This window comes from Hippopotamus amphibius, chromosome 16 (assembly GCF_030028045.1).
Source record: "Hippopotamus amphibius kiboko isolate mHipAmp2 chromosome 16, mHipAmp2.hap2, whole genome shotgun sequence".
NCBI lineage: Eukaryota > Metazoa > Chordata > Mammalia > Artiodactyla > Hippopotamidae > Hippopotamus > Hippopotamus amphibius.
In genome coordinates, this window is record NC_080201.1 from 59,306,942 (window position 1) to 59,320,210 (window position 13,269).

The 13,269-nt window shown below is 46.0% G+C and overlaps 1 protein-coding gene across 1 annotated transcript; it reads left to right on the top strand.

The window, feature by feature from the left end:
• The first annotated feature begins 4,019 nt into the window (after positions 1 to 4,019).
• Positions 4,020 to 5,018, top strand: GPR32 (G protein-coupled receptor 32). The gene is given in 1 exon segment (XM_057710895.1): positions 4,020 to 5,018. A coding segment is annotated over 1 exon segment (999 nt).
• Positions 5,019 to 13,269: the final 8,251 nt, after the last annotated feature.

Consider the following 13,269-nt stretch of genomic DNA (forward strand, 5'->3'; position numbering starts at 1 on the left):
AAAGGGAAATTTTTGCTGAGATCTCAAGAATGAGTACAATTTTAAAAAGCAGGGGGAAAGGAAGTTCTAGACAGAGAGACCAGTGTGAACAAAGGCTCAGAAGTGGAAGGGAACACAGCAAGTTTCAGCAGGGGAAACAAGAGCAGGGAAGCTGGAATGTGGTGAGAGAGAGGGACCTACCAGAGAATACCTGAGGGGTTGGCAGAGGCCCCACCATGCACACCTCGCAAGCTGTCAAAGAGACTGGTCTTTATCCCAAGAGCCATGAGGACCAACCACAATTTTTGAGTTGGACTTTTGAAGGATCATTCTGGCTGCAGTGTGACAAATGTCTGGTGGAGGGTGGGCAAGTATAGGAGAAGAAAGATCAGTAGTAGGTAGGAGATGGAGGTGCTGGGACGCTTGGATGGAGGGGCTGGGGAGACAGAAAGAAGTGCACAGGCACAAGAGACTATTTGTAGACAAAATCAACCAGGCTTTGTGATGAATTGGAGGTGGGGGAAGAGAGAGAGGTATTCAAGGATTCTATACCCCTATCTCAGGTGAGCAAACTGAAGCTCAGAGAAGGAAGGCTCTTTGCCCAAGATCACACAGCCAGCATCTCAATTAGAATTTCAACCTATGACTGTCCCATGTCTAAGCTCACATGCTTTCTCCAACACTAGATGTCTTTTCTCTCTCTACATTAACCCTTGGTGCTCACACTCAAGCTCGATGCTGTAAATAACATTTAAATTCTAATAATGCCCACATGTCTCTAGCTGGAAACTCTCTCCTGTAGTCTCACTGCCAGTATCTAACTGCCCATTTGGATGTATAACAAGCAACCTCAAACTCGATGTGTCCAACACTCAACTCCTGGTCTTACCTCAAACCCTCCGCTTTCCCCCCCCCCACCACTGTCTTCCTCATCAGTTGGTGGAACTCCAACTTCCAGCTGTTCAACCATCTGTGGTCACCCCGACTGTGCTATTCCTCTCACTCTGCACATCCAGCCTGTTAGCAAATCAAGTTGGCTCTGCCTTCGAGATGCATCCAAGATCTGCTTCTTACTACCTCCTCTGATATCTATCACCCTGATTCCAGTCACCATCATTGGTTCACCTGGATTTTTGAGAAGCCTCCTCATTGGCCTCCTGCTTCCATCCTAGCCCCCCTTCATCCTAGTTTCAACCCAGAAGATGCAGTGATTGTTAAAATCTAAGTGAGAACCTGTCTCTTCTCTTGTCAAGTCTCTTGTGACTCCTACTTCATTCAGAGTAAAAGCTAGAGGAGTCCTCACTGTGGCCCACAAGATGCTGCATGAACTGACCCCATCCCATGTCTCATCTCACCTCCAATCCCTCTTCACATTGCTCACTGGCCTTCCCACTGTTCCTTGGACATAGTAGGCGTGGTCCTACTTTAGGGTCTTTGCACAGCTATTACTGCTGCCTGCAGTAATCTTCCTCCAGATATTCACATGGCTTTCTTCCTCACCTCCTTCAATTCTTTGCTCAAATGTCACATCATTGTTCTTCTGCATGTAATGTGTCATTTTTCTCTGGCTGCTTTCAAGATTCTCTCTTTATTTTGGATTTAAGCAGTTTGATTATGATGTGCCTGGGTGCAATTTTCTTTTATTTATTTTGCTTGGAGTTTATTGAAATTCTTAGATCTGTAAGTTAATGACTTTCATCAAATTTGGTAAATCATCAGCCATCATTTCTGCAAATATGTTTCTGTCCCATTCTCTTTTCCTCTCCTTCTGAAACTTCACTTACTTGTAGGGCAGACTGACATATTATTTTACAGGTCTCTGAGGTTCTATTCACTTTTCCTTAATATTTTTTTCTCTCTGTTCTTCAGGTTGAATAATTTCTATCAATATATTTTCTAGGTCACTGATGTCATTTACAATTTTTTTTCTTCTTCTTTTTTTGGCTGCGCTGTTCAGTATGAGGCGTCTTAGTTCCCAGACCAGGGATCAAACCCCTTGAATTGGGAGTGCAGAGTCTTAACCACTGGACCTCTAGGGAAGTCACAAAAGTTTCTAAATTTCTGTGAAGTCCAGCCAGTAAAATTTTCATTTCAATTGTTATTGTTTTCAGCTCTAGAATTTCTATTTGACTCTTTTTTCCCAGTTTCCCTTTCCTACTAAGATTCTCCAACTGTTTATTAATTTTTCTTTAAGTCTTTGAACATATTTGTATTAGGTGCTTTAATGTCTTTGTGTATTGCAACATCCATGTTATCTCAGATTTGTTTTCTTTTTTTTTTCTTTTTCTTTTTTCTTATTTTTTGCCACACAGCATGGCTTGTGGGATCACACCATAGCAGTGAAAGCCTGGAATTCTAACCAGTGGGCCACCAGGGAACGCCCTCAGATTTGTTTTGTTTTGTTTTGTTTTTCTTGGTATCATGAAATTGGAAATAATAGTACAGTTTTTAAAATTCATTAATTTATTTTTTGGCTGTGTTGGGTCTTCGTTGCTGTGCAGGCTTTCTCTAGTTGTGGTGAGCAGGGGCTATTCCTCGTTGTGGTGCACGGGCTTGTCATTGCAGTGGCTTCTCTAGTCGCAGTGCATGGGCTCTAGGTGAGTGGGCTTCAGTAGTTGTGGCTCATGGGCTCTGGAGTGCAGGCTTGGTAGTTGTGGTGCATGGGCTTAGCTGCTCCACAGCATGTGGGATCTTCCTGGACCAGGGATAGAATCTGTGTCCCCTGCATTGGCAGGCAGATTCTTAACAATTGCACCACCAGCAAAGTCCCAGATTTGTCTTCTATTGACCCCTTTCTTCGTTGAATATGGCTCATGCTTTCCTGTTACTTCACGTGTATCGTGGTTTTTAATATTTATTTATTTATTTGGCTGTGTCAGGTCTTAGTTATGGCACGTGGGCATCTCTCTAGTTGCAGTATGCAGGCTCCAGAGTGTGCGGGCTCAGTAGTTGCGGTGGGCGGGCTTTGTTGTCCTGAGGCATGTGGGATCTTAGTTCCCTGACCAGGGATCAAACCCACGTCCCCTGCATTAGAAGGTGGATTCTTAACCACTGGACCACGAGGGAAGTCCCTGTAGTGGTTTTTAATTGGATACTGGCATTATGCATGATATACTGTAGAGACGGTGCATTGTGCTATGCTCCTCTGAAGAGTGATTCTTGTCCTAGCAGGCAGTTAAGTTGGCTGGACTTAAACTCCATCTCTATGGTGGGCAACAGCTGAAATATCTGCTTAGTTCTTTCAAATTCCAGCTGTTGCTTTTTCACCAGGCATCCTGGGATCTCCCCTGAACCATAAATAATTTAGTCAGTCAAGGATTTGGATGGATTTCATATGCAGATTTTGGAGCTTCCCTGGGGCTCCCTTCCTTCCAAAATTCCCTCCCTTCTCACTGTCTTTCTGGCTGATCTGCCAGCTCATAACTCTCTCCTCTCACACCTGAAGCCAGTGATGATGCAGCAGTTGCAAAATGCTTACACCCAAAAGATGCAAACTCACAACTGTGACCTCATGCAGTTCCCCTATCAAGGGCAGACTCTCCTCTAGGTTGTACTTGATTTTGATCACTCTCCAGTGTCTTCAAACAGTGGATTGACTTTTAATGTTTTGTACAGATTTTTAAAAATTTTTTATCTGCTGGACTATCTCACAAAGCTACTCTGACATAACCAAAATCAGAGGCCACTCCTTTTTATTTCGTATTACTTTCCCCCCACAGCAGTTGTAATCTTCTAAAGTAGTACATCATGGGTTTATTTATTATACGCATTGTGTTTCCCATCTGACATCCCCCATTAGGATGTAAGTTCTGTGAGGGCCTGTTTCGTTACATGACTCAGTTCCAGTACCTGCAACTGTACCAGAGTGACATAATAAGCACTCAATAAAAATATATTGAATGGAGAAATGAATGAAGGGGTCTCAGAAGGGGCCATGGGCTCCGAAAAGTAGTGAAAGGTAACTTGTAGCTCTTATATGTGGTCCTTCCTCTTCTAGAAAGATGAATTCTACCTCTACTCCCAAATGCCATCCTGCGGAGATGCGATTCCTCTACCAGCTGACCATAGTTATAATGTCTGTGTCCTGTGTGGTTGGTATAGTGGCAAATGGGCTGGTGCTCTGCATGACCATTTGCTGAATGCTGCACACTGTTACTACCATCCGGTTCTTCAACCTGGCCCTTGCTGACTTTACTGTCTTATTTTTCCTGCCCATCGCCATACACAGCATAGCTTTTGGACAGTGGCTCCTCAACAATGTGGCCTGCAAGCTTTACACGGCCTTCTTGGCCCTCAGCTTCTTTACCAGCATCTGCCTCCTGGTCCTCATCTCTCTGGACTGTTGCGTCTCTGTCCTCTACCCCGTCTGGTCCCAAAACCATCACAAGGTGCAGCGAGCAATCTGGCTGGCTGTTGGTGTGTGGCTCCTGGCTGCCATCACTTGCTCTCCACACTTGATTTTCCAGATCCTTGAAGAACGGAAAGGATGTGTCTACTGCTGCTTCAAGTTCCACATAGAGAATAAGGGGAAGGAGAACTCCAACCCCCAGGATTGGCAGCGAGTGGTTTTGAAGAGGAAAATTACTGTGATCATCGTTCACTTCCTGCTGGGTTTCTTGGTGCCCTTGGTGATCATCAGTACCTGTGCCCACCTTATCCGCACCAAGCTCTGGTGGGACGGCTGGGTCCATGCCAGCCGGCCAGAGAGGCTGCTGCTGGTGTTGGTGAGTGCCTTTTTCATCTCCTGGTTCCCATTTAACATGGCGCTCTTGGTCCAATTGTGGCAACAGCAAAATGACCCTGGGATGCTGCTCATCCTCTGGGCTACATTCTCCCTGGGCTGTTTCAACAGTTGCCTCAACCCTTTCCTCTATGTCTTCATTGGCAGAGATTTCAAAGAAAAGTTTTTCCAGTCTTGGCCTTTTGCCTTGGCCAGAGCATTTGGTGAGGAGGAGTTTTTCAGTCAGTCTGTCCCCAAGGGGAAGCCACCAGGGGATGATGGAAACCTTCAAGTACAAGCTGGAAATCCTCCTGCTTAGTATGTAGCCCCTTCCCTAGGCTGACCTCCAAGACTACCAAATCCTGCCTCTTCTTTCAAGAAGTCTTCCACCTGTTCTCTTATCTAAATCTCTCCATTGGAAACATCTAGTTTTCCCCTGTATCCATTCTACCCTTCCTTTATAGTAGGACTCCTACTTGCTTCAAACTATTCACATGGTTAGCCCAGGAAAAAAGACTACATTTCCCAGTGGCCCTTGCAACTAGATAGGGCCATGTGCCTACTTTCTAGCCAATAGTATGTGAGTGAGAGTAATCAATGTAACTTCCTTAAGTGTCCTTAATGGAAGGTGCCTGCTCTCCATTCCTCCATTTCCCCCTTTCCATTGTCTAGAATGCAGATGTATCAGTTAGCTTTGCAGTGTAACAAACATCTCCAAACTTAGAGGCTTAAAATAACAATCTTTTATGATTTCTTTGGGTCATCAACTTGAGCTGGGCTCAGCTGAGCAGTTTTCTATTTTGGCTGGGCTTCCTCACGCATTTGTGGTCAGCTATGGGTCAGCTAAGAGACTCTGTTTCTGGGAGGGGCTGTTGGCCTTCAGCTAGGGTGATGGGATTGATCAAGCCATATAGTTCTCATTGTCCTGCAGGCTGACTGAGGCTTTTTCACATGGTGGCTGGGGACGGTTCCAAGAGCAAGAGGGGAAGCATAAGACCTACTCTTGACATTTTGCACAATGTGGCTAGTTTCAAGGGATGGGAAAATAGATTCCACTTCTCAATGGGAATATCTTCAAAGTGACATTTCAAGGGAGCACAGATATGGAAAACATGCAGAACTGGGGCCATTCTTGCAACCTGCCACAGCATTTGTGGTGGCAAACTGTGTGGAAAGTGACTGTGTCCCCATACTAGCACTGGAATGCTTACATCCATGCTGTGAAGGGAGAGATTTCGATTTCTAGATCATTGAAGTGACTATTTTGTGTTTCTGTTATAGCAGCTGAATCTACACCTTAACTATTATGCTGCCAACCGCCGGAACTTGTGTGAGCAACATAATAAATTTCCTTATTCTTGAAGCCATTTGGAGTCGGGTTTTCTGTTACTTGAAACCAACAGCAGCCCTACTGATACATGTAATATGTATCAGTTCCCTTTCTGGGAACAGAAATCCTGGTGGTCCGTGATCACAGTGGACCATTCCCTTGGTTCTGGGTAGAGGCAATTTTTTTTTCATCCGAATCAAAAGCTATCATCCAACTTGTTCGTAATCAAAAGCAGGAGCTCTGGTCCTGCTCTGATTAGCCCTGAGAACTCCCCACCTGGAGCCTCAGCTCTCTTGACTCTGTAAAATAAGACCAAATGCTTTCATCTTTCTTGGATAAGGAGAGGACAAAATGATACAATGACTGAGTATCAGGAAGGATAGAAGAACTTTAAGAAATAAGTGGGGAAATTAGTTTATCAAAAAAAAAAAAACATTAAAACTTTAAGATAGTGTGGGCACAGAGTAAAAAAAAGAAAGATTCTCCGCTTCCTTCCAGATTCTCCATTCCAACTTCTTTTCACTAGAGACTGTTGTCAGTTTCTTGTGTACCCTTCCAGATATCTTAGGTATGCATGCATAAGCATTTTCAAACAGAACTTGTATATACATTATCTTACTTTGTGTGTGTGCATGTGGTTTATTAAAATTATATCTTGGAGATGGTTGCATATAAACACATGAGGTCTAACCTTATTTTTCAGTGCTGGTGGTCAAGTATTTCCTGGTCTGGGTGTACTGTGCCCAAAGGTATTTCATCAATCCCCTATTGATGGGCATTTAAGTTGCTTTCAATATGCTTCAATGATATTTTTGAAACTTAAAGTTATCCCATATAACCCATGTTTCGAACAATACAAAAACATAAGTGGAGGCATTGATTTGTTATGAAGTGAACATCCATGCAACCTCTCAGGTCATGGACTAGAACACCGTCAGCCACCTTGGCACTCCTCTCCCTCCGCCTCCCAAGGACTCCTCCATCTCCTTCAGAGATAACCTCCATCCTAACTTTTCTTGTAAATCTTTTGTGTGCGTGTGTGTGTGTGTGCCTTGCCTTTTTCCTCTAACATTTTTTATTTGAAACATCTCAACCCTACAGTTATAAGAATAATACAATATACCTTTCAACTAAATTTATCAAATGTTAATATTTGCCCATTCCCATATATTTTCTTTTCCTTTCTCTCCCCCCCCAATCTGTGTGTCTTTCTTTTTCTATCTCTGTCTTTCTCTGTCTCTGTCAGTCTCTTCTCGCTCTACTTATCTGTGTATCTCTCTCTTCTTCTCTTTAAATATACATCTATTTATCTACCTATTCTCTCCCTACACACACATACATACCATGGTACATCTGCTGTGATGAACAGACCCATAGGGAGATGTGAGGTCTGGGAGGCTGAAGGAAGGAGCCCTCAGCACATTTGCGGTCCCTTCATGGACCCACTGGTCAGAAGCACCTCTAGAAAATTTTGAACCTTTTGAAAGTAGGTGAAGACATCATGCTACTTCATCTGTAAATTCTTTAATGTGTCTCCTAAGAACAAAGCCATGTCAGCACCACAACCATAATATCATTACCACTCTCAAGAACTTTAACATGGATACTATCTAATAAACAATCCGTATTCAAAATTTCCTAGTTGTCCCAACAATGAACTTTATAGCATTAAAAAAAAATAAAGTCCTGCAATGATATTCTCCCCCTTTGCCAAGAACAGACTATTGGTCACAAACGCAGCCCAGGTTGATTGCCAAAAGTAGAAATAATACAGGCGTCATTCAAAATTAGAAATTAATAACAAAGAATAACCACAGACACTCAGATTGTTTCACACACTTCAAAACACCCTTTAAGTAACTCTTGGGTTAAGTGGAAGGATAAAACTGGAGTGCCATTTATTTAGAAATGAGCACACTACACAACAAAACTTGTGAGGTGGGGCCAAAGGTATACTCTGAGGAAAAGGTATAGCTTCAGATACTATCTAGGAAAGATGCTCACATGAAAGGAAATGAGCAAAACAATTCAAGAGGCTAGAAAACCAATAAAATAAATGCACTAAAATTTGAAAGAAAGCATGGATAGATATTAATGAAGAAATCGAGAAAAAAGTGGAGAATATAAAGAAGGTGGTTCTTTCTCTGTCTCCAACAATAGTATCCTTTTACATTTGCACCTGTGTACCTTGGTGAACACTCCAAGAAGGCAGAATGACATGACAGCTGCTTATAGCTGGTGACACCTGTCAGGTCGCTTTCACTCTCTATGCCTCAGTTTCCACCTAAATAAAATGGGATATAACAGCACCCCCCTCAAAGAGTCGCTGTGATGATTACCTGCGTTGATGTGGGTAAAGCGCTTAGTTCGTGCCTGGCACCGCGGAGGTGTGACGCATTTGCGATCATCGATCTTGTCATCTGTTAGAATAGATCTTTCCTCGGGGGACTGGCAGGGTTAGAGGGCGTGTTAGATGTTGCTAGACTCCCCCACAGGGCGCTCCGAAAGGTGGCGGTTTCCCAGAGCTTCGCCAACGCAACCGCGATGTCAGATTCTTTAATCTTCGCCTTCTCAGAGGAGAATAGTGGGATCACGGTGAGGTTTTTAATTTGCATTGATTTTCCAGTGAATTTGGTTAGGCAGTCTTTCAAGGAGACTCTGTGGTTTTCACAGCTGCTGCAGGATTCTCCTGGGGAGATCGTGGTCTTTGACTGGGGAGAGCCCGGCATGGTTGATGCGGTGGGTTTTGAGACCCAGAGAGCGAGCATGGCCCAGCGTTCTACTGGCGTGGCCCAGCGCGGGAATCAGCATTTCCTTGATCAGCCTCTGTGAAAGGGCGGGAGGGGGATGTAGAGGATGCCCGAAACCTCGGATTCTTACTCTACCAAATAGGGACTGAAAATCCTTCTCTAATAAGATTTCTAGGAGGATCCAAGAAGGCGATTCACCCCTTCATTCATCCCATAAGGACAGCTCACAAGTATTGATCGTGTCGTGGGCACCAGGTCCTGTCCAGAGCTTTATACATGTGTGAACTCCGTATCTCGACCTTATGAGGGCCGTGCTACGATTACGCCCATTGATGAGGAGGCTCGAAGCTCGGAGAGGTAAAGTCACTTACCAAAGGTGAATAAGTGGTCAAGATTTGAGCGGTCGGACTCCACTAATCCATCCAATTATGTTTATTGAGTGCCTGTCAGGTGAAGGGCGTGGTTCTAGGCACTAAAGATAAAAAGTGAAGGGGGCAAAGACCCTTACCTTGGAGGCGCAGACATTCCTGTGGGCGGAGCCGACATTCGAGGGGGAGGGGCCAACATTTCGGGGGAGGGGCTGACTTCTCTATCCTTCGGAGTCCACAGCCTCTACCTCCACATCGTACTCTGTCCCTACAAAGTACTGACCGAGCACATAGTAGGTACAAATCTCTGCCACCCCTTGGGATATAAGCATGCCTGACAAGAACTCAGCCTCTGCCCTCACGCAGCTCACAGCCTAGGAAACTAGAGTCCTGAACAGTAGGATGCCGCAGAAAAATATTTACCTCGCAGGCAGGAGGGAGGCAATTACACGCTCTTAATCACTACCTCTGTTTCTCTCAGCAAGGAGAGAGGAAAGGCGACGCCCCCAATCTGGCCTGGTTTGAGATGTTCCCCCAAGCCGTGGGAGACAGACAGACTGTCATCAAATGTCGGAAAATAGCTGCCATGAGACTCCTCACCCCCTGACACCCGAAACCTTCCCCCTGAGGCTGCAAAGTAATAGGTTCTATTCATGTTGACTGAGCACCAGAATGCTTTCTAATCCTCACGGGGCCTTCCTAGGGGTAGAGACGTACATGCCGAGGTCCCAGCCGGGGTCAAGATGTCAGGATCAGGATTCAAACTCAGCACCATGGGTGACACGGTGAGCTGTGCTGTGAATCTCTTGGTCCCCATTCTTGTTCACGTGGAATAAAACAAAGGGAAGGCAATGTGACAGCCTTATATCCTTATCTGTTTCATTGTTTCTGTGTCCTCCACGCCTGGGATGTGGTTGTAATGAATGATGTGCTGTCCCATCCCCCTCAGATTCATGGTGACCAAGACCTGGGTGTATAGAGTGTTACATGATTCACTCACTTGAAAATGGGGACCCCTCATGTGCATCCCCTGTGGTGTGTGACGCTGGGGACCCCGAAGGAGTCAGACCAGGACCCTGCTCTTAAAGAGGCTGCAGAGATGGACACAAACCAAGGTGAGAACCAAAGTGGTCATGGCTGTGACAGAGCAGGTACCAGGTGTGTGGCACCCAGAGCTTTAGAGTGAAGCTGTGGAAGGTGAAATTGAGGCCTCTGTTGGGCCACAGTGGAATGGGGCTGGGAATTTGTCCAGGGGCACTGGGGAGCCATGGGAGGTGTGTGAGCAGGGGAAGGGTAGGGTCAACACTGGGTGTAGAAAGAATCCTCTGGGGCCCTGTGAAGGTGGACAGAGACCACCCTGGGGGTGGGGAAGGGTCCAGGGAAAGAGGAGGAGGGCTGAGCAGGGACCAGCTGGTGGGATGGAAAAGAGAGAGTGGGGGGAGGGGCAGGACAGACAGGGCTGGAGGGAGTGAAGGGAGGGAGAGGCTGATAGTGGGCTCTAATCCAGGCCCCCCTCCCCTCACCCCCCTCCCAGTCTTGGGCACACTGAAGCCCACAAGAGCCACAAGATGAAGCCTGGCAGACCACAGCACTCCCATCCCCTCCCGGCTCCGCTCCTTCCTCTTTCCCCACAACCAGCCCCACCCCTGCCTCCACAGTTGGCCCCTCCCTCCACGCCTCTCCTTTGGCCATTCTGGGTCCAGATGCCCTCTCCCTGCGGCCTGTCCCCAACTTCGTACCCCCTCTTATTCAAAGCAAACTCAGCAATTGAGCGCCTGGCCCTCAGAGAGCCTCCAAATGGCTGGTCTATAAAATGGGTGTATTATTTTCCTATGGCTGGTGTAACAAATTCCCATGAACTTAGTGGCTTAAAACAACACACATCTATCTCATGATTCTGGAGGTCAGAGGTCCTAGATGGGTGTCACTAGGCTCTCTAGGAGAATCCATTTCCTTTCCTTTCCCAGCTCCTAGAGGTTGCCCCTGTTTCATGGCTCATGGCTTTTTCTTCATCCTCAAAGTCCGCAGGTAGCATCTTCATTTATTTATTTATTATTATTATTTTTTTTTGGTCGCACCACATGGCTTGAGGGATCTTAGTTCTCTGACCAGGGATTGAACCCACGCACTTGGCAGTGAAAGCATGGAGTCTTAACCAATGGACTGCCAGGGAATTCCCCAGCATGTAACATCTTCAGATCTCTCTCTGTCTCCCTTTTCCACATATCAGGATCCCTATGTTGTGACTGTATTAGGCCCACCTGGATTATCCAGGCTTTCTCCCTATTTTAGGGTCATCTAACTAGAAGCCTTAATTCCATCTGAGATCTTCATTCCCCTTTGCCATGTAAGGTAACATGCCCATGGGTTCCAGGGATGAGGATGTGGACATCTTTGGGGTCATTCATCTGCCTACCACAGTGAGCATGGGGTTCATTCATTTACTCAGCAATATTTATTGAGCACCTACTATGTGCCAGGCACTGTTTTAGGATGAAAATCCCTACTCTTATGGAATTTCTCTGTTATAGCATTGGCAGGGGTGGGAGGGGTGCAGACAGACAAACAATTAAAATTTAAAAAGTCAATACAAGATCATCAGTGGTATGAAGGGGAAAGCAGGAGGGTTAAGAGGAAAGGGAGTGATGAGGGGGCTGCTGGTTTACACACTTGAAAGAGGCAACTTTGAGTGGAGACCTGAGTGATGTGAGGCAGCCAGAAGGATGTGTGTGGGGAGGGGTGCTCCAAACAAGGGGCATAGCGGGGGCAAAGGCCTAGAGGTGGGAGGAATGGGTGGGGGTGGGGAGGGTGATGGGAAGCCCTTGGGAAGATCCAGCATGGCGGTCTGTGATGTGCTTATTATTCACTACCCAATTGTCCATGGACCCTTGTTCTCTGGCTGAGAAAACCGGAGCTCAGAGATGAGGGATCTGGTCATACGAGGAGGTGGGTTGTCTCTGGACTCCTGGTATAGTGCTCACTCAGCCTGCTCTAGGCCCTGAAGCTCCAGCCATCTCTTTTCTGGAGGACCAGACCAAGGTTGTGCATCTTTTCCTCATCATTGGGTTTTAGGCTCTTCTTCCTCCTGGTCTGTCTCCAGATCATGAGCTGCACATGCAAATACATCCTGAAGCCTCCTGTGAGCCTGGTCCTCAGCTGGGGGATACTGGAGACATAGATATGAATCAGCCCTCCAGGGGCTCCCAGGCTGGTATAGGAGACAAATAGGGCACAGACAGTTCCCGTCTGGAGGGATCAGAGGGAGGAAGAGAGACTGTGGGGGGACTGGGCCTGGAAAAGTCAGGGAGGGCTTCCTGGAGGAGGGGGCATTTGCATTAGGAATTGATGTATGAGTAAAGTTGGCTAGATAAAGATGGGAATACATTCATTCATTCACTCGTTTTGCAAACATGTCCTGAGGCATTGTGTGGGCTGGTTGTTCAAGGATGATTCACGCATTTATTCACTGAATATGTCTTTGTTTAGGCAAAATAGTACAATGGTTAAGACTTCGGACCTTGGAGTTCTTTTCTGAGTTGTTTCACTTACTGAATGGCTCAGTTATTTAAGTTTGCCTCCTCTTTCCCCCTTGATAAAATGAAGACAGCAATAACATCGTCCTCACAGGGTTCTTGGAAGAATAAAATAAAATGATGCATGTAAAGGTCATAGCATACTGTCCAGTACATAGTTGACACTGTGTTCCTGCCCTTGGCTTAGCTTGAACCTCTCAGAGACCCTACATACAATGAAGGTGATACCTGATTTAGTCTGGTGTGGTGTGTGGTAATCAGAGAAGGGTTTCTGGGGAGAGTGGCACTCAGTCAGGTTCTGAAGCTTGAGTAGGAGTTCGTTGGCTGGAATGATAGGGTAAAGTGGTCCAGAATGAGGAAATGGCAAGGACAAAGTCTGAGTGCATGTGTGCATGAAACCATGTGGTTTTTTCTGGGAAATCCAGAGAAGAAGGAAGGGAAGTGGTGAGCTAGGCAGCTGGTGATGTGGGTGGAGCCCCAACAGGTAGGGCTGTAAATATCAGGCTAAGGAGTTCAGACCTCATCCTGGGAGCGATGGGAAGACAGCACCCAGGCAAATAAGCTGATCCTTTGGTTCACAGATGGGGAA